General features: G+C 35.4%; 1 protein-coding gene across 1 annotated transcript in view; it reads right to left on the bottom strand.

The window, feature by feature from the left end:
* Positions 1 to 21,774, bottom strand: part of EMC2 (ER membrane protein complex subunit 2) — a 37,585-nt gene that overhangs the window by 10,417 nt on the left and 5,394 nt on the right. The window contains exons 2-7 of the mRNA XM_051785185.1: positions 20,475 to 20,588; positions 19,744 to 19,808; positions 15,484 to 15,569; positions 12,579 to 12,636; positions 1,661 to 1,746; positions 1,434 to 1,493 (exon numbers count right to left, since the gene is read on the bottom strand). Of these exons, the coding sequence (XP_051641145.1) occupies positions 1,434 to 1,493; positions 1,661 to 1,746; positions 12,579 to 12,636; positions 15,484 to 15,569; positions 19,744 to 19,808; positions 20,475 to 20,588 (469 nt within the window). The remainder of the gene's footprint in view (positions 1 to 1,433; positions 1,494 to 1,660; positions 1,747 to 12,578; positions 12,637 to 15,483; positions 15,570 to 19,743; positions 19,809 to 20,474; positions 20,589 to 21,774) is intronic.

Genomic DNA, 21,774 nt, shown 5'->3' with positions numbered 1-21,774 from the left:
TACCTATGTGTGCTTATGAACAACAATAAGCGCATGGTGATTTCACAAACCAGACTAAATTTGTGAGCCTGATAAAACAAAGAAGCTGATGAATTGTCTTCTTTTTAAAAAATTAACTAACTGCTTTTAAGCCAAGAGTACAATTTTTTCCCCATTTAATCATCAAAATAATGATAATGATGCTCATAAAAGTACAGTGAGCAGAGTAAATTCTTTCAATGAACTGAAGAGAGTTTTATATATTATTTTTTATTGGAATTACAGACCAAGACTAATACAAGCAAAACCAATTCCTTTCTAAGGTTTTATTGCACAATTTTGTAATAAATATTATAGCAAAAAACCCCAAACCCAATAATGGAATACGTATGTTTGCACCACTCTATCATTCACTTTCGTACCGACAGATTTGACAAGCTTAAATACCTTTCTAGCCAATTTTTTTTTTTAATAGCTATTTTCTTGGAAAAGTGGCTGGTAAATTTCCTCAAACAAATGGAAATCTGGATATCAAAATTCTACATTATTCCTTAGGTCTAAGTCAGCATTTAAAAGAGTTTAGTAATTATTTTCTTTGAGAATGGAGTGGAAGGAAAGGTAACAGGGGAACAATTTTTTCATCACAGTGAGAACAGCTATTTCTTCCTTGACAATTTGATTCTTTTACTACCCTCTGGAAAGGAAGGAAGGAAACAATGCGATATAATTCAGGCTGGGCTGAAGAACTAAAGAAAGAGAGGAAAAAAAAAGATACGCCTTTGGGTGGAGGTTAGAATTAATGCTGTGATATTAGAAAACTTGCACTAAGGCTTTGAGCTAATCCTCTCACACTGGGATTTCCTCCTGTCACTACAGCAATAAAAAAAGCTAACAAAAACATTAAATATCCAATAAGCAAGTTACTACAACATTCAGCATTCTTGACTGCATTGGGTTTTGTACCCAGGCGACCAGATGCCTCTGACTCTGGATCCATGTTTTCCTTTGTCTTTTTTTTTTTAAAAAGGTTACTAAAAGTTCTTGGAGAGGTAGGCTAAAAGAAAATCAGAATTTCAGATGCTGTGATCTACTGATTTTAGAAGTAAAGAATTTAACATATCTAAAAAGTAAAATACATCACTTGAATGAAAAATAACAGGAAATAAGTGCTGTTCCCTGCTACATTCAAACCACTTCTTTTAAAATATCAGATTTTTAAAAATCACTGAAACATACAGGTAATTAAGTAAACTGTTTCCATTTTAAAATCAAATGCCTTCTTAAAGCTTTTGGTAGTCAAATAAGGTTGGTAATTATTTCCTGTTGATGCCTGCTATATTGGAAATGAGATACTTTGTAACAGTAGTCCTTCAAAAAAAACCACTGACGTTTTTGACTTACATGGAGTGGATTTCAAATTAACAGTTTTTATGTGGACCTAGCAAACAACTTACTCATGTTCATTGATGTAAAGCTCTGCAAGTTCATGCCAAGCTTCTTGGTCTCCAACAAATCTGTATAAAGACAAGAGGAAAAAAGGAAAAAAGGAAAGAATGTGCAAGGGATTCTGTAAATGATCAGCATGGAAGCAAAAGCGTAAATTAAATGCAAATTCCATTTTAATTAAAAAGATTTATCAGAATAGCAAAACACAATCCGTATTTTCTTGTAAGACACTCACTGTTCCAGATACTCATTCAGCTCTCGGATGGCCTCGAGATTCTTCCCCTGGGCTTTTCGAATGGCAATCTTACGCTTTCTTGCTGCCTATGGGTTGACATTAATAAAGGATTAGGCCTCATAATTCCCTGGGTTTTTGTAAGGAAAGCAATTTGACTGTGCAAATTATTATCTCAATACCACTGGAATTCCATTGCAGAGAAACTGCTAGGTTGAAGTTTATAAACATACCCTATGACATCCCACTGAGAGATTGAAAACCTCTCCTTACAATCACATTATGTAGGCTTTTCTTTGGAGGCATAAACTGTATGCATTATTTCATTCAAATAAATGACTGTCCAGATTCTGATAATTACAAAACAGCAGGGGATGCTAATCTTCAGCCATTCCAAAGACCCCCACCTTTTCATTCACAAGATCCATGCCTAAAGAGGAGAAATGGCCACTGAGTCTTAGAGAATCCCACAGATGCATCTGGGTTTCCATAGCATAAGTATGGCTTCCAGCCATTTAAAAATATTCTTATTGGAGTGCTGAATGCCATCTTTAATTAATGTTAAATACACACCAATTTCCTAAACAAGTCTCTCATCGTTCTTGGAGCAGAAAGCAGACTCTGCAATGTAAAGGGAATACAAAATAGCCATTTCAATGGCAAAACCTGAGCAGTGCTTTGATATGTGGGTGGAACATGTTTTTATACTTTTTAAATTGAAATATAAGTTATAAGAATTACAATATATTTAAGTTTTGAAGTCCATAAATGTTGTTACAGACCACCAGGAGAAAAGATATACAGAATTCTTATAGTTGATTATTCTGTACTCCAATCCAATATTCCAGCTTCTGAAGGATGTTGGTTACAGTTTTCAGGCCTCTAGGCTGTGAATCTTACAGATTATTCTGAGTTGGAGGGGACCCACAAGGATCATCAAGTCCAGTTCTGAAGTGAATGGCCCACAAAGGGATCAACTCCACAACCTTGGTGTTATTAGCACCATGCTCTAACCAACTGAGAATCAAGATGCACTTGAGGTGTGATTCAAAACAACAGAAATCTTCCCAGTTCGGAGCAAAGAGCACCACACCTTGGCCAGCCTGAAAGTCATCAGATTGGGAATCTGACAGAATGAAAGTAAAATCAAATTCTGGCATAACATGCCTCAAACAAACACCATCAAGCCTCCTGCCTCAGCAATAACCCCTGTTCTCCTGGGTGATCACAACCACTGCAGGCAGACGCGAGATGCCATTTCTCCATGAGATAACATTAATGACAAAACAATATAAAGCACACTTTTCTGGTAACTAAGGCCCACTGCTTATTTCCTTCATAGCTCTCATCCTATTTCATAATAAAGAGTTTATACAGTTGGGTATCACCTTACAGAAGCCTTGATAGCACGGGAATGGACAACTCTTTAGCAAAATCCTATATTATTTTAATATTTGAATTTCAGATAGCTCTGAAATCAATTTCTTCATGATGTACCTTAAGTTCACAGCCACATATACCCTGAAAGAGTTCTTTTATTTTTACAGTATTTTAAACATAACTACAGTCCTAAATAATTTCTTATCCTCTGATCATCATTTGAACAAGTCAACTGCTTCCAAAAGAGGAGAGTGGCAAACTAGTTCAGGCACCAAAATAGCCCAGATAGAAATGCTTTTAACACTGATTCTAGGTTTATTCTTTCCTTTGAGTTCACCCCCTTTACTTCCCCCATGAACACCTATTCGATAAAAATTTGGTGAAAACAACTCAACATCACTCTTCTGCTCAAACGTAAGGCACACACAGGGAGAAGACTCATCAGAACAACCAGGGGACAAATCAGGACACAGGCAGTGTAGTGGGTTTATCCACAGTAATTTTTTTTCCCCACTGCTTCTTTGTCAAACTGCAACCTGTGAAGTTACATACACCATTCTACTTTTACTGGCAGACACTTGGCTAAAAGCCATAAATGGAAATTTTAACTGCTGACACATCACTGTAACAACACACACGGTTTATTTTTGCTTTTTCTTTATTTAAATAAAGATAACAGCATAATTAAACTTATTTTGATCTCAGAGGTCTTTTCCAACCTGGTTGATTCTAAGATTTTCTTTAAATACAAAAAGAATAATCCCAAATACTTATCATATTGCTATTACTAAACAAAACCACAAAGTAACAGCAACAAGAACAAAAAACCCGGATCAAAACCATTGTTCTCTATCACGTTTTATGAAGAGTTCTCACAGTGTTTCGTAAAGCAGGTCACCGCCCTGCTACAGGGGGAACACCAGGGCAGTGTTAACTCACTACCCAGAGCTGGTATTATCCACAGCCCAGTGACCTGCTCACTGAGCCCAAAACAGGAGAGAAGGAAAAGTGGGGATAACAGCCTGCACAGCCACAGGAGACAGAGGGTTTTTTGCAGGTAACAGGCTATCGACTTTAAAATATAGCTCTTGGATTAACAATTCGCTTGTTATTTTCAAAATTTAAAGAAAAAGAAATCAAGAGTGACCACAAGTAAACTCTTGAGAGCTAAAATAATCTATTAAATATATAAAATCAATTAACTCATATGACAACTTAATTTGCAACAGCAAACAGGACCAGTCTACATAAGTCACCCTCCTCTTTGTTACTGAGGCAACTCCTTCAATCACATCCAAGTCAGTCCTCCAAAAGAGCCTGGAAATAGATTTTTCTCCATGGCTGCTTTATTTCTTATGCACAGCACTCCCAAGTAATATAAATCACTGGAGCCTCAAGATGTTAATTTATGAAAAGCTACAACTATTTCCAGTCACAAATATAAATTGATGTTTACCTATAGCAAGCATGTCATCTAATGCAATCAAATAATCAGGACAGAAGCATTAGACGTAATTAACATGTTCTGGTGGTAGCACTTAGGAGTTAAACGAGTTATATATACATTTGACAGAATTTCCCCACTGCACCAAATCCCAGAAAAATTTCTTCCAAATTACACTTTTGTTTCTTATTTGAGGAAAAATAGTATTTAAACTTCCTTTTTTATCCACCTTCCTTATCACCAAAAACAAAGCAGCATCTGGGCTTTAAATCTATGCTCTCGTCACCCTAAAAATGCTGGGATAATTTTATTTACAGAGAACTCTGAGTTTGCAAAAGAGAGGTTCAACCACTTACAACAGTGCTGATAAACAGAGGAGTAAAAAATGTTGTATAGCAGCATAGAATTTTTTAAAGTCTCTTTAAACACTCTGGAAACAAGTCAGTGAGGATGTAGAGGTTATTTTAAAGCAATTTGTAACACTTTTCCATCACATAAATAAAACCATAAAGCCAAGATACATACAATAAATCTGAAGTATTCAGATCTCTGATTCACAGGAGTGATATGACAGGTGAAAAAACAAACACATGAAAACAAACTACTATTGCTTTCATTTGTATTCACAGACTATTCTCCCATCTGACTTCCTAGTTTTTCTTTGAATCACAAAGTCTAGCAGGTTTTCTTAAAATAAAACTCCAAATTCAATGACTCCAGTAGTCAATACTTCAAGAAAAATATATACAACAAGGCCTGCACTACAAGCAAAACATGCACTGTTTTGTGTGCTGCAGACTTCTAATTCTTGTTCTGATTTATATTGCCCCTGAGCTCCCTGTGTGCATCAGCTTAAGTGTTGCTCTGTGAGTTGGGGCTCACACACGGTGTGCTTGCAGAGCATCTTGAGGACAGCAGCATAACCAATGAGGATTTACACACACAGCATCAATTTTTATTTCCATACAAATTAAAAAAAAAAGGCTTTACTGAGCAAAACCACTGCCAACACTAATAACCACTTTACCAGACAAAAACAGTTATTTGATAAGAAAAGCCAGACTCCTACGAATTCTACAGAAGCTTTACCTACCATTTATTTAATGTATCCAATTTATTATCTGCCTTACAGCCAGCTGATATAAGAAAACCAGGTAATTTCATGTTTTATTATGTTTAAGGCCCTTTTTACCAAAACCCTCACATTACAAAATACAAATTCACTTTTAGGGTACCTGTTGCAAGATACTAAAAACCTACAAAATGCAGAGTTCAAATCTGTTCAATCATTAATTTCAAGTCCACCAAGAATATCAATAAGAAATTTATTTTTAATTATAGGGATGTGAGATTATTTTGAAATCTAAGAAGCCTACTAAAATAGTCACAACAATTGCACTGATAAAGATAAAAAAATAACATTCCAGAGGTTCATTTCAGTTCTTCACAATAGTAAGATTTTTAAGAACAAGCCTCATACAAAAATTAACTCAATCTCCCTTCTCCTTCTACTTTAAGTGAAAAGGCAAAACTTTCTGTGCTATAACAAGATCTGCAGTTTTTGACCATGCAGATCCTATGATATGAATTTCCCCCTAACAATTTTCCAGAGTTTAAAAAAGCCACTAGAATGGTTATTGGTTGATTCTGTAAATGTAGAATTCTTAATTGAAAGATATATGCATCTTAAAGAAACACTTACACTGTAATCAGTATCATATGGACTAATGAACTTCAGTATGTACATATTTATTAAACAGTGAACCTTTCCAAGCTATTTCTTTTAAAGACTAATAATCCTCAATCTGGCACAAGAACTAATCCTATATTTGTCATGATTCCTTTTAATTATCATTAAGTAGACTCAGAATGAAGTGAGGACTTGAACATTTATCAACTTTTGCATTTTATCAGTAAAACATACCAATGGAAAGTCTAAGAGTGTTCTAAATTTCATGGCTGCAAAGAAAGTACCAGTAGGAGAACCTTCAGGGACTGATAGGTGTAAGAAAGAAACAATTTCCTATCTGTGTAACTATTAGAGCATTAAACAAATCATTTTTCATCTTAAAAAGAAATTTTTCATTTTTTTAACCTTTTAAAAAATGTGTATTTGATCCAAGAGTTTGATACATTGAAATATTTTCCTTCAAACTGCAATATGTAAATCAAAACAGAAGTGTCAACAACTACAACAAAGATATCAAAAAATACCACATAATCTGAATACAACCACAATAACAAATGTACTCTTACCAGACTTCAGAGTTTTTCAAAGTTAGTCATGGAAGACAGTTAAATCAGGGTACATCTTGCAAACCTATGCAGGCACAGAGCTGCTGAGTTCAAGCTGCTTCTTTAGGGATAATGTCAAAGCAAGATATAACTTTTTACAGAATTCTAGGGGGTATCCAATAAACAGCCTATAAAGTCTAACATCAGCATACAGCAGAAGCTGTAAAGGCTAAAAAACTAAAGCCTGGAATTGCAAAACATGAAAACTGTTATATGCCAAAAAAAACTAAGAACTGTTTACACAGAGGAAAGTGAGGCTTCCCTAACCTACTGGAGTTCTTCAAGGGGACACTAAGAGTGTGGATGAATAAAGATCCATTTAAAAGTCAACTTTGACTTAAAAAATAATTTCAACACGATGTCTCACTCTGAAGCTGAAAGCTCTGAAAGAAACTAAGATGCCACAGTCTAACAGGGCAAGGTCTTCATGTGGATAAATAAATTAGTCAAAAGGTATAAAATAGAGGAGAAAAGAGTTCTCTGCACCGAGAACCCAAAAATCACCTGTACTAAAAACTACTGCTCAGCAAACTCATAACTAACAAGGGAAGTAATAGTGATGTAAAATTAAATGATGATAAGGAGTTATTTAAGTATAAAGAACAAAAGCCAACAGCAAAGAATAGCATTCAAAATAATGAATATTAGCATGATAAAACAGCGTCTGAAATTTAATACTGATAAAGGGTTACATATAGGATAAAACAATACTAATTTAACATACACAGAAAAGCTGTCTGAATTTGTCCAGGGACAAATTAGGAGGGAGATGCTGGAGTTGCAACAAACAGTTCTATAAAATATCAGTTCAGAACAGGTCTTAAAAACATCCAAAAACCCTGCCCCAAAACTCCAAACCAAAAATACTGTGATATTGGAATTATCAGAAAAGAACACAGAAGAGAACAAATCACTGGCACCATTTTGTTACTTGTAACTCCTTAATACTCTTGTATTTTTAATACTGACTGCTGTTCTGTCCTCTTATCTCTCACCCAAATATAGGGAAAAATGACACTCAGAACAGCAACAGGCTTTCAAGGCACAGAATGGCAACAATAAATGATGGACATTAGGACTTCTTAAGCTTACAGGGAAGAAAAGAGTAAAAGCTCTCTAAAGTCATGAGCATTAATAAAGTGAACAGAAAATAACTGTCAACAGTAACATATGAATTTAGAGGCATTAATTAATAAATTACAAAATTTAATTTCTGAATGATGATGTAGACACAGGTGCAGCAAGCTTTCACAAGTTTAAAAATAAATCTATGCAGAAACTTCATGAAGAGCTATTAAAAACAGAGTTGGCACTTCTGGCACAGGAAAATTGCAACATGAATAGAAACTGGTAGAATAGAACAGACCAGAGCATACTGTGATTGCCCTATCTTACACTCTTCTGGTATCTGCTATTGGTCACTATCAGGCACAGGACAAGTAAAATGGACTTTCACCACGACTCAAGGACAGCTGTTCTTATGTTCTCAAATACTTAATTTCGAGGGACAAAATCTCCATCAGCATTTAAAAGAGACTCCAAACATGGGGAAAATGGTGGAATGCACTCTGCTCTCTCACTTCACCGATCATGACTGAAGAAGAAGAAAAAAAACCCCTGCAAGCATAAATGATGCTCTGTCAAAAGTAAAGCACATTTCTTTAGGAACCACATAGTGCATTCACAGCTTAACCATCAATTCTCACTGGGAACTAACCGAAGGGGCAGCTGCAGTTCTTCACATCTCTCACCAACTCTATCCTGCATCAGACACAGTGCCGAGCTCTTTGACTCCCTTTAAAACTACCACCATACACATTTAAGTTTAGGTCTAGTTGTGTCTTTCCTGGCAGTGTTGCCATATATTTAATGAAACATACACATCACCTCAGAAAATTCCCTCTACTAGCAGATATTTCATTTGGTGAGCAATTTTCCTTTTTGCAACTTAGAGCATCCCATAGGTCAAGGTACAAAGCTGCAAGATCGTCACAGGATGTCTCTGTTCAAAATGAATGCACAGCTACTACAGCAATTTTAAGGAATTATCACAGTTCAGATAATAAATAGATATCCAACGCTCAAAATTAGTGCTCATTATTCCCATCTTATTTTCTAGAAACAAGGAGCTGGGGGGAAAAAAGTTACCTATACAGTCAGTGGTGGTAATGCACAATCACAGAAAGAAATAAACTCGGATGTTCATGAAATATATTGTTGACTATTTACATGATACTAAGGACTAAGATTTTGCTCTGAATCTTTCCAGTATTCTGTATCCCCTTAGGTCTTCAATCATCTCCTGTGCCTCTTCTGAAAGATGTCTTTCTACAGCTTGTCTACAAAAAGAATCTCAATAGTAAGGGAAAGTGTAATTTCATGTGACCATATGCATACACTTGTTCCTGCCCGCTCCCATAAACAACAGAGTTGTTAGTGAATTATTTTATAAACACTGGAAGACACCACCTTCACTCAGAACACCATCTTATTATGAAAATCTTAATTTTTAATTCTTTGTTCACACAACTTCATTACTAAACCCATGAAGTTAATGAGATTATTCACATGCCCTAAGCTAAGCAAGCATACAGAGTGTCTTCTTGTATTAAAAGCTTAGCTGAAAAAGTGGCAAGAAAAACGGCAGAGGAATTATCCTAATAAAGACATCAGATTTTCTGCGGATTAGAATTAAGGTAGAACTGTGTGTCTTATCTCACTTTCCCCTGGTGTTGACCAAATGCTCTGCAATCGTCTTGATAGTTGAGCTGAACAATGAGGAGAAACTGCCAATGCACCAGGATGACTGGAGTGGGACAGACACCAGCCTAAGTCTTGAGACATGAACTCAATTTCTGTTCTCATCAAGAATCTTCTTTGCATTCCTGGACAGGCTACCTCAAGAAGGGCCCGACTGCTGCCTAACTAAAAGTCTTTTCTCTAAAGCAGAGCAGAATAAGGATTTCTCAATGAAATACATTAACAGCAAAAACAAACAAAAAAGTCCTTATACCAATGCTACTAAAAAAACAATGACCCTCTTTTTTTTGTTCAGACAATAATTGTCTGAACAGCATTGTCTGAATAATTGTCTGAATAAGCATTTTATCTGAAGATCTACAAACAACTTAGTCACTATACAGCATCAGTATAAAGATTTTCAATTGGATACTACGTGAAATTTTAATAAAAAATAGAAAATAGAAAATATTATGCAGCCTTCATAACAGAGTAATCTGCCACCTTGAGCTCTAATATGCCTTCATTTCAACAAAATGGACAAAAATGGAAAAGGTTCCAAATCTTATGCTGTTGAAATGTATGCAAGTTGTGCACTTCACAGAAGTCACATTTCATTCCTTAATGTTAAAGTCTTTAGAAGAGAGAGATCATTACTCAACACCTACATGCTTTGAAAAATACAACAAAATCTCTGAAGTGACATTAACATTGCTCCATTGTCAAATGAGTCATCTTTTTCAGTAAGTAAGCTCAAAGTGAGATAAAACACTGAGAGATGATATTTTAAAAACAAAGACTACTTTGAATTCTATCGTAAGAAATGAAATTAAATAATTACTGTTATCTTAATTTTGGTGTTTGGCAAGCGACAAAACCTCATTCAAAAGTGTAAATGTCCATTTACATAACTTGAGTTCAAAGTTCACTTTTCATACTGGAAAAGTCTGCTATGTGTCTAAAAGAAATAATTTTTTGGAAAAGCTTTTCCCATGCTTCTATTTGATCAGTCAACGCAAGGTATGATTTTTACATGATTCATGTGAACAAATGTCTATGTTTCACTTCAAGGACTTGCCAAAATGTCTAATGTATATGAGCAACTCCATGTGTCAGCAGACCAGAAGAAATGTCTATAAGGTAAGGTGAGTGCCAAGGTAAACTCAGCAACAGTTGTTTTTTTAAAATCTTGAAATATTTATCTTCTACAGCAGCCACATGTCTGCATGGAAATAATTAACAGGTAAAAGACACACAGAAACCTGCACATGACAATTTATCAAAACTTTCTACTTACCCTTCACTCTTCACATGTAAGGCTTACCCAACCTATTCTACAGCTATACAGCAAGGAACTTCCACTTTGCATTTAACATTCTCCAATTCTATTCTCAGATCTTAAGAAATCCAACCATGCAACTGTTCTAATATTTAGAACTTATGTTTCTAAATATTACAACTTTTTGGATCTTCATAATTTTGTTACAGAGAAAATCCAAATTAGGAAATAATCTTGCATTCTACTTATTTAAATATATCACTTTGTTTTATAAAACCATCCAACAAACCACTCGGATGATGATAGCTATGTTGCAACAGCTGAAGAGTAAAACTGCCAGAAATGCACACTTCAAAGATCTGTGGTCCAGAGAAGTCATTGTAATATGGTGCTCCATTTTCCACTGGCGTCAGCAAAAGGTCATAAAATGCACCTTGGTGACCTGTTCTTGTGACTACACTGTAAATGGTTCCATACTGGTTTACCATGGTTCTTACAACTTAGTGTCTCTGAAACTCTTTGGGCCATACACTCATAAAATCCACCATTTACTGTGGACAGATACATGTCTTGTGCTCAAAACTTCTTGAGCTCAAACTTCTACTGTTCCAGGGAGAGTGAAAAATAAGAATGAAGAACTGAAATAGTTCTTTTTACTCTTGCACAAAATCTCTCAGTTCTATCACTGCTAACAGACAGACTTAAACTTAGCTGTTGTCCGAGTGTTTAACTTGGTACTAAGGTTTTCAGATGTGTTGCCTTGAAAGTAACTTTCCAGTGATTTGGGGTGTTTTTTTATTGTTGCTGCTTGTTTTTTAATTTGTTTCGTGGGGTTTTTTAATGGTTTATTTACTTTAACTGATGGCACTTGATCTACATCCAGCTCTGGCATACCCTAGTTAATCCCAGTTATCTGTGTTTCTGTGGGTTTTCCCCTCCTGAATAGCACAGCCCATCAAATAAGCTGACCAAAGAAAGGGAGAGGTTCAACACACACCTAGGAAAGTCTACCTGAGACTGCCAAAACATCTGCAATAGCCCAAGTATTACATTTACACAGAAGTTTACCCAATAAACAGTTGTTCAAAACCAAGTAACACAAACATATACCCTCAATACTTTCCAACATGTCACATAAAATTTTGAAACTCCATAGTTTCTTCATATTTCTAATTTTATCCTTGTGTGAAAAAACGCATGAAAATATATTGCAACAAGTTTCTCTAGACTTTTATTTTGGCATCTAATAGCTCACTGTGGCTTCCACAACCAGTATTTGAAAAACGCTTAAAAGAACAGTACAGTCTGCCTCACACTTTGTTCTATACGACTGGCATGCTTTATGCACTTTGATTCAAGAGTTGGTAAAGTGTCCCAGACAATAAATCAAAACAGGTGCTATTCAAGCACTACCTGAGTGTAGTCACAGCTAATCTTTAAGTAAGATAAAGCATTAGGAATACAATAGACAAATGGCAAACTATACTGGTCTTTTAAATACCGAATATTCAGGGAAATGAAACAGCTGAAAGGTCCAATCTAAATGCTACTAAGACTGCTGGAAAGATTGCTAATTATAACCTTGTCTTTAAAATCAGTGTTTAAGCAGGTATTACATCATGTCTTCTCATCATGAAATGAAGGTAACATAGGTTATTATACTAGGAAACTAAAGGAAACAAACACAGTAATACAGACACACATTTTTCCACAGTGAGACAAAGAAAACAGTTAAAATTTCAAACATCAAAACATTTCAGTTTAGAATTATCTTTTAAACTTACTGTATTAGTTGAATCTTCTTGTAAAATTCTATCATATAACTGGATAGCATCATCATACCTGTTCAAAGAAATTGTTTGCATTTATTTCTGCTAAGACAGAATTCTTGACTTTTTGACTGTCCTTGCAATAGTTATTAACCCACCTGCACTTCTTATACTGAAATATAATACACATATACTAAGCAAACTATATTTATAAAAAAATCTTTTGAGTGAGTGCTAAATATCAACAGCAGTATTTCATGTTACCAAGTTAAAAAAACCACATGGTAATTATTTCATGGAATACTGTTTCAGCAGCAACTTAGATATTCTATACCCAATATCTTAGTCTCCTGACCTCTCTTTTTCTATACCCAACAGATCCAACCATCACATCCCTACACTCCCTTTCACATCTCCCAAGAAACAGAAACTCCAAAATTTGAAAGGTAATCCAAAATAATGACATTTCACTTCACTGTTATAATTTAAAACTTCATGTAAGTTTCTTCTGTTGTGACTTCTAAAAAGTAAAAGCAGCTGCATACATCAAACTGAAAAGATTCACAGAAGAATCTACCCCAGACTATAACATAAGTCTTGAAAGAAAATGTTTTCCACCATATTTTTTTATATTTTTTTTAATTAATTAATTCTGCTATTTGAAGTATGCTCAAAACAGGTTACTTCAGGTGCTGTGAGCGCTTCAAACATTCTGGGAAAGAGATCTGTGTGTTCAGTCAGCAGTGTACATGACCCAAACTTGACAAATGAAATAATTCAATTCAAACCACCTTTGACTACACAGTTGTTGTGCTATCACCACAGAACCAGGGCATACACTGTGTCCTCAGGTATAGTTTGACAAGCTGTTTTTCAGTGGTACTGCTGACTGATTTTTGAGGATACACATTCCTTCTCACCTCAGACATTCATTTACGTACTCTCACTGTTCTGTGGGCACTGCTGCCATGAGCAGAGCTCAGCTGTCCAGTCCAGTTACCATAAGGTATGAGAGGAAATGTGAAAGGAAGCACAAAAGCAGAAACGAGTAGAAGGTGACTGGGACAGACTTTAGCAGATGTGCTGTAAAATGCTGTATTCATGTTCTCTGTTAGTTGCTACCTTATCAAATGCATTTTAGAAGACTGAACATGATGGTCATAATCCCAGCTTTACATGGTGAAGTTCCAGGATATCATTATTTTGATTAGCAAGTGTCTACAAGGATGTCTCAGTCTGTGGGGATGTTCTTCATGGTTTCCTCTTCCTATTGGGGAAAGCAGGACCCTTCTTAGATCCTACAAGTCACTTAGAATTTAACAAGAAGTTCCCTTCTTCAACTGAAAATATGACCTAAGTTTTCCTAGACTTCTTTTACAGTCAGTGGAGACAGACAGGCTTCACCAGGGCATGGTTTAGAGCATCGGCAGATGGATTCCTGTTCAACACAACCCAAAGCTGAAACCTCTGTCTTTGACTTCTAGAGAAAATCTACGAAGATGAAACCTCGGCTTTTGTTAATGCCTCTGCTCCCTGATACTCCAATCTCAAGGATCTATCCTGACAGAGATCTTTTGTCAAGTAATTTGATGAGCACTTTCAGAAAACTGTGGATTAATAGCACTTCACTACTGAAACCACAAGTAATGTTTGTGCAACAGTCATCTCCCACAAAGATATGTTCCCATGCAATAACATCTTCAATGCAGTCACATAAGCCTGAACTGAATTATGATCTATTGTACTTCTGAATAGGTTTCAGGAGGGGGAAAATCTGCTGCCATTCTCTCACTGTCTTCCTATCCTATATAAAATGAAGACAAGAGAGTTAAGATTAATGGAACTTCTTCAAGAATACACATTTAATATAAAGCGAGTGTGAAACCTGAAATATCTAGTCACCTTGAGATGGCTCCTGTGGATGAAGTCCAGTTATTCTTTCTTTTTGATTCATGCAGTGGACAATCACTGGTGGTTCATATCAAATACCATTTTCAAAGTTAATTTTGCAAGAATGTAACAGAAGAACATTTGCTAAATAAATATTTTTTAAAAACGCATTTAGGGTGTACTTCCAACTCCTCTGTATCAAGATGGCCCAAAGGCTCCAAAGCTCACCAACTCTGTATGCAAAATGGGGCACAGAACAGATCTGCCAGTATTCAAAGGCACTGAAAGCTGGAAGGCCTTCTCAACACCCAAGACAAGGGCTTCAGAACAGAATGTTGATATCAATTATGTAACCAAGGAAAAGGTGGACAATAAAGGTCATCCTCTAGCCTTGAGGTCATTCATCTCAGAAAGATGAAAAGTTTTAATCTGTTCATTACTTTAGTAATTCCTTTTAAACTTCATATGTTATAACCATTCTATAGGATATTTCAAAAAGGTCAGTCTGATATTTAGGTTCTGCCATTCTACTCCGTGTGTTTTTTGAGTTGTTTCTGTAACAAACTCCATAGATTTATTCCTTATTAAGTTCATTTACCCACACTCAGAAAACAAGGGTAAACAGCTGCACCCTGCAGTAATGAGGAGCACAGAAGAACAATTAAGGCAAAAAAATGATGGCACTCATTTTCATATGCTTCTCTAGCTCTAAGAGATGAAATATATACCTCACAGAATTTGCCAAAAAAGCGTGCAGTGTTTTACTGTCAAGTAAGAGATCTTTCTGGTCTAGGAAATCTGATGGGAAGATTGCAAAAATGAAACACTGCACATTACCTGCAAAAATGTAACAGAGATGTCTAAAAATTATAATATGATCATGGCACCACTGTTATTTCCTATAAGGAAACTGCCCAGCATTGTTTTGCCATGACTTTGCCATGACTTCATGTTTTGCCTGAATGTTTTTTTAAGAAAGAGCAAACACTTTTCCAGACAGAAAGTACATTTTTTAAAAATCAGTTTTTACCTTTCCATAGCTTCAAATCGCATTCCAGTTAATCGTTTAACTCTGTGGCTCCCAGGAAACTGCCGCCTTAGTTCCTGAAGACAAAACTATACAAAGAACCAAAAACACTACTGTGAATACAAACATCTACACAGAAGAAGACAACAAAAGAAAAAAAAAAAAAGAAATAAAAAAAAGGCCTTGGTTGATAATTCAACAACCTGGAATGGCAGTTTTAAGTAAAAGTAAATACCAACTTTTGATATAAGCAACGCATTGATAAAGAAAAAGTCAGAAACAGAAACTCTGATAGAAGACTGGTTTTAAGAAATATCTTCCATACAGGTCATTAGATTCTGAGGCCTCCTTGGAAATAGTTATTTGCTTAGAAAATTAAACTCACCTACTAAAACAGCCCTGATACTATTAAAACTTTAAGTCTTCTCAGTTGCTGCGTAATAACACAAGACAGTAAAAAAACAAAAAAAAGACAGTAAGAGCTTATGTGATACTTCTTTAATAAATGGATATCTCACAATGGAACAAACTATGCTAATACAAAGCTCTGTGTTTATTTTTAAAATAAAACTTTGAAATCCAAAGAAAATGTTTGTCACTGGCTTGGGTACAGCCTGCTGGAAGAAGAGGCATAGGTTTTAACTCCTGAAATCAGTGAGACACCTGGGATGGATAAAAAGAATTCATCACAGGAAGATTTCTCTGGATTAGTGAAAAAGGATGTTTGGTAGAGGGACTGAGTCATAACTTCCCCAGAGCAAAACTAACTTGTAACCATATCATGAACGTGGCTAGATATCTAGCACTGCAAAGTTTGCAGCTGACTCGTTATGGTGGGAGGCAGAACAGTCCACAGCTCTCAAAGACAGCAGTGGTTTAAATCATGTTAAAACCTTCACACTGAATCCTCCTCTTCTAGACACTTTATACAACTCAGCTTTGAAACTTGTTCTTCAGAGCTAAGGTTCTAGCAGAGGCCTATCGACATAATCTCTTCCATCTCATCACATCCAGTGGTCAAAGGAAAAAGTACAGAAGTAATAGTTTGTTTTTGTAAACAGGTTGCTAGAGTACATCCAAGAGGAATATTCACATCTCTCCCAGATGCTAAAAAACAAGGAAGAGAGAAAGGAAACAGTAACCAAAATAGTAATGCTTAGCCTCAAGTAAGCATAGACTATTTTATCACAATCAACTTAGTTTGCAAAGGACCAAGATCTTAACAAGACAATTTCACACAGAAAGGCTCAGATTTAATACAGAAATGGTTTACTGGCACTTTGAGTGAAGTCTAGGAGAACTGCTGCTGCTCTAGTCATAAAAAATTACATGTACTTAGCAGCATGTTATATGATGTCCGAACGAATCAGTGAATGTTCTTAAGAAACAGGACAATTTACATGAAACTCTAGAAAAGTAGTTTCACTTCAGCTTAAAACCCAAACAACATTATAGGCTTTAAAAAGAACTTTTGTGGACAATAAATCCACCTGTGGTCCAGTGATCAGGGAATTCTGAAGGATGGTGATTTTTAATATAAAAACACCTACTACCCTTCTCCAATAAAACGTTCAAATACCAAAAATTGTAACATTTACAATAATTGTAACATTACAATACTGAACTCCAAAATCTGAAGATGGGCATTTACATTTAAAAAAATCTCATTGACAATATGAAAGAACTAGTGTTCAAGTGCAGGAGTCATACATTAGATCTGACTACACAATCACTACCCAAACAAACACAGCAGCCAAAAGGCCAAAATAAACTCCCGCAGATTACACTACCAGACATAATAAAGTCACAGGAAAAGTTGTGAGAAAGTTATGAACAACTCACTGTAACACAAAAAAAAAGTGCATGGATTAACTACATCAGCTACATCTTCAAAATGTTCTGGACTCAGCAGCACTGAATACCCTCTTTTTAAACTTAACTTGTAATCCCCATAGTCATTTATGTTATTGAGGACTGGTTCGGCACCACGTCAATAATCTACTTTCGAGATTCTCTCAGAAACTCAGCAGTTGCAATGGCAAATGTTATTTGTATGTGAAACTTTAATTTGCACTTAATTTGCATTCTGACTTTTTAGTCACGGGTTTTAATTTTAAAGGTCTGACAAAGGCAAAGAAATATAAACCTGAACTTCAGCAGGTAAAACACTGGTAGTACAAGTGCTGCCAAGGTGATTGCACTAAAATGTGCGTGAAACAACTGGCTGATTGCAGCAGAGACATGCATTACACAGTCAGTTTGTGCAGGACAGAAAGGAAACGAGGAAAGAAAAAGAAAAAACAAAAGTCAGATAAACCACTGAAAACTACCTCAGCCTTCTCATTTGGAGAAGATGAGACCTGTCCCCCTAAGCAAAATGCATCACAGCTGTCAAGAGCTCACTGCTGAAAAAAACAGAAGTTCCAGAGCTGTTTGTCTACTTTGGAGCTACAGCTGCAGTAAAATGCCATGTATGATGTTGACTTGTTTGAATTAACTACTTCTTTATTATAAACCAGTCAAATTAAAAACTAAGAAACAAACCTAAGGTTTCCCTCTAAGCTTTTAACCTCCTTTCTGAGCTGCATATAAAACGTTGCATTCCCTCATCTCAAGTATTATTCCTTAAAGGGCACAGAAACTGAAATTTAAAATCCCTGCCAGGGTTAGTAAAAACAAAGAGTGTTTCACAATTGATCTTTCAACACTGGCTCCTTCAACAACTTTGTGAAAGTCTTCCTTAAAAGACCCTGAAAATAAGACCAAAACCCTTTTACATATAAATCAGGACATAGAAATGTATTTATTTAATCAGTAAGTCTATTTGTTTTTGTTTAAACAGACAGCTATACTACATTAGTATTTTCTTCTGAGGAACAAAAGAGAGGGAAGTTCAGTGGGTTCACAACAAGTTCAAAGTCTTGTGCTGTATGCATTTGGGATGCAAGATAAACTTGTTCTGCCTGCTTTCAAAATGGCCTTCTCCCAACGGCATCCTCTAGTCTGACTCCTTCCATTAAGTTTCACCCAAATGACTTTATGAGGTATTTTGCCATCTGACTGAGAACAAGGCACTGGAGAAGTAATCCCCATGAAAGATATGGAGTCCTGAAAATGTCTTTTTACTTACAATAAGCTCAAGTTTGATGCCTTTAAGGGCACAAGACAAGCCTCTGTTTTTTTCTAACTGTTGTGTGAAGGAGGGGTAAAAAGATTATTAAAATTTTTCTGCAAAATACACTTTTCCTTTTTCCTGTTGATGCCTTTAAAGGATTAGCTAAGGTTACTTGGGGTTTTTTTTCGATTCAGTGTTTTTTTTATTTTTAATCTAACGAACAGGTGTTATAGTTCAAAATAAACTAATTTTATCTAAATTGTTATTTGTATCATTCAAATAAATTTGCATACAAACTGATAAAACTCAAATATCCATTAATAATATTTTTATCAACAATTACTTAATAATTTGGATTGCAAGGGCCCTTTGCAGTTCACTGCTCCAAATCCCACTCAAAATAGAGCCAGTTTCCAAGGGAGTGCAGGGCCATATCCCAATCTATTTTCATGCATTTCCAACAGAGATTCCACAGCTTTTCTGTGCCCTTTATCATAAAGCATTCACTAAGTTTTTCCTAATATCTAATTGGAATTTCCTTTGTTTCAGCTTCTGTCTCACACTCTTTTTTTCACATCTACAGAAACATGTCTCCACCTTTTTTTATACCTTCCCATTAGTACAAATTCAAAGACAGCAATAAAATCCCTTCTTGGCTTTCTCAAGACTTAACAAACTCAGATCTCAGCTTTTCCTTATACATTATGCAGTCCAGCTCCTTATTCATCTTGAAGACCTGCTCCAACATGTCAATGACTTTCTTTGATGGTAGCCAACATAACACATGATATGTATGAATGGACATTTTACCTCAAAACATTCAAAAAACCAATATAATTCGAGAGGTTTTCAATAAACAAACACTCTCTGTACAATATGGTAACTTCAATATTATTCTTGACATTTAGCCCATACCAGAGTAGCTGTAAATATTTTCATGGCTATTGGAAGAGATGTGATCTGTCTAAACAAAAGTTACACATTAGAGAAGGTAGGTGGTGGCGGTTTCTTCCCAGAAGTGTATTTCTTGATAGATATTCTTTCCACCAGTCCAAGCTGTGGAGTTCAGAATATCCAAAAAACTATCTGGAAGAGATACCCAGGACAAAAACGCACAGTGTGAAGGAAAAGCCAATGTGAAAACTTACCAATGCCAGATCATCTCGACTGCAGTCCAGGGCAGCAATCATCACCTGTTCATAAATTATCCAAACTGGACAAAAAAGAGACAATAAATGAAGATAACTGGTTTTTGCTTTTTTTTAAGATAAAAGGAAACACCTATAACATAAATAGGATTAATGAATTCTGTCTGTATATTTTTCCCCTTCTACTCTCATGGACCACTGCTGAAACAAGGACAAATTAAGAAACTGCTGGAATTAATTAAAAATATATTTAATCAATTTAGTGCTTTTAGTACTAAAGCACCTTCTGACATCTTGAAAGGCAAAAAACCTCTAATTCTCTGTTTTTCCCAACACTATAATTTCAATCTTCTAAACAGGTCCCCATTAGGACTTGCTCTCTGATCAGCCCTGCAGAACAGCCACTTTTCAATTTTTGCCACAGTGCTGAAGAACAGAAAATCAGTCAAATAATGGCTAAGTAACAAAAGTTTTCATATAACAGTCCAACTACAAATATAGCAACCTAACAGTTCTATCAGGTAATTTTTACATGTTTTCTCTGCAGCCCATATTTGGGAAAAAAATAAACTTTTGGAATTACCACAGCCTAATAGACTAAGAAAGTAATATATATTTTATCAATATGACATACAGAAAGACAACAAAAAGGCTGTTAAATAAAATAGAGACCAGAAAGAGGTAATCAAATAAGACAATGGGAATTTTAAAAATAATAGTTGTTTACTCACTGTCATCTCCAAGTTTAGATGCATATTCATTAATTAACTCTTCTCCAACATCCACTATCTGTTCACTGTTTCGGTAGTTTTCTTCCCTCCATTTCCTCATTTTATCACGCATATCTGTGGGCAAAGGGAAGAAAAAAAATAATATTTACAGATAGTAATAGAATTTTAATGTGATTTCTGGGACATATGCATAGGAAGAATGGGTTTAGAGAGCAACAGACCTAAAAACGTGACTCCTACTAATATTAAAAAAACTACCAGAGAACAGATAGATGTACCAGACCTCTGAAACCCTATTACACAAACTGTGCTCATGCTCTAATATAATCAATCCACCTTCAAAGTTTGCAGTCTCTCATGAAAGTAACATATGCACTAAAAAACCCTATACCTAGTTATCCAATAAATAAAATTTATCCATGATTAGGTAAAATAGGCTACAAGAGATTTCTTCCAAGTAGTTTCATGCATTTACAAACAACACTAAAATTGCATTTCTGTTACAGGTGAATAAATTTTCAATTGAAATATTAGAAAAACTATTATAACTTTCACTCTAAAATGAATCTAGACACTCATAGAGAAAGGAGCTCCAAGAAGGGCAGACATGGAATTGAAGGCTTTCCATACCAGAGAAATGCCCAAAGGTATAAGAAATATCACTGTTTATCTAGGCAAGACAGAAAAGATAGTTTATTTTAGCATTAGGATTTTTGTTTCAAGACTACATTTACTATGCATCAGATTTCCAAGAGAGCAGGCACATTCATGGAGTCAGCTAGAGAGCACTGCCTAGCCTAGGCTTTATTTATCCTCTGGACCAGGATAAGACTGTGATTTTATATACACATACATTTATATACATGTAGATGATCTATATACAAGAACAGATTTTGAGGAAACGTAAGGAAAATAGTGGCTTTACTAATAAGAAGGTACCAGGATAACTATTGCCAATATTTTTTAAAAACTTTACAACAGCTGGAAAAACAAATACAACGATAGACCTAAACACTGTCAGTTTTTCTTGCACTTCAAAACACAGCTAATGTAAATGACAGTTAAAAATTAAGCACTGAATGTTGTTCCATCTACCTGAAGTGATCTCGGTTCACTCATAAGACTGTTATTGTGCTACATTTTGTATTTTGAAATTCAACCAAAACCACCACAGTGTTACATTTCATATGCACAGGGAAAGTTAAATGGTTCTAGACACATGATGGTCCCTGGAAATTCAACGTTAGACAGCAAGAATGTGAGAGAACACAAACATTCACAAAAGTTGACAACTTAAATG

Source organism: Manacus candei, unplaced genomic scaffold (genome assembly GCF_025592945.1).
Source record: "Manacus candei isolate 608988 ecotype Guabito, Panama unplaced genomic scaffold, ASM2559294v1 h1tg000019l, whole genome shotgun sequence".
Classification (NCBI taxonomy): Eukaryota; Metazoa; Chordata; class Aves; order Passeriformes; family Pipridae; genus Manacus; species Manacus candei.
This window is presented reverse-complemented; position numbering and strand designations above follow the sequence as displayed.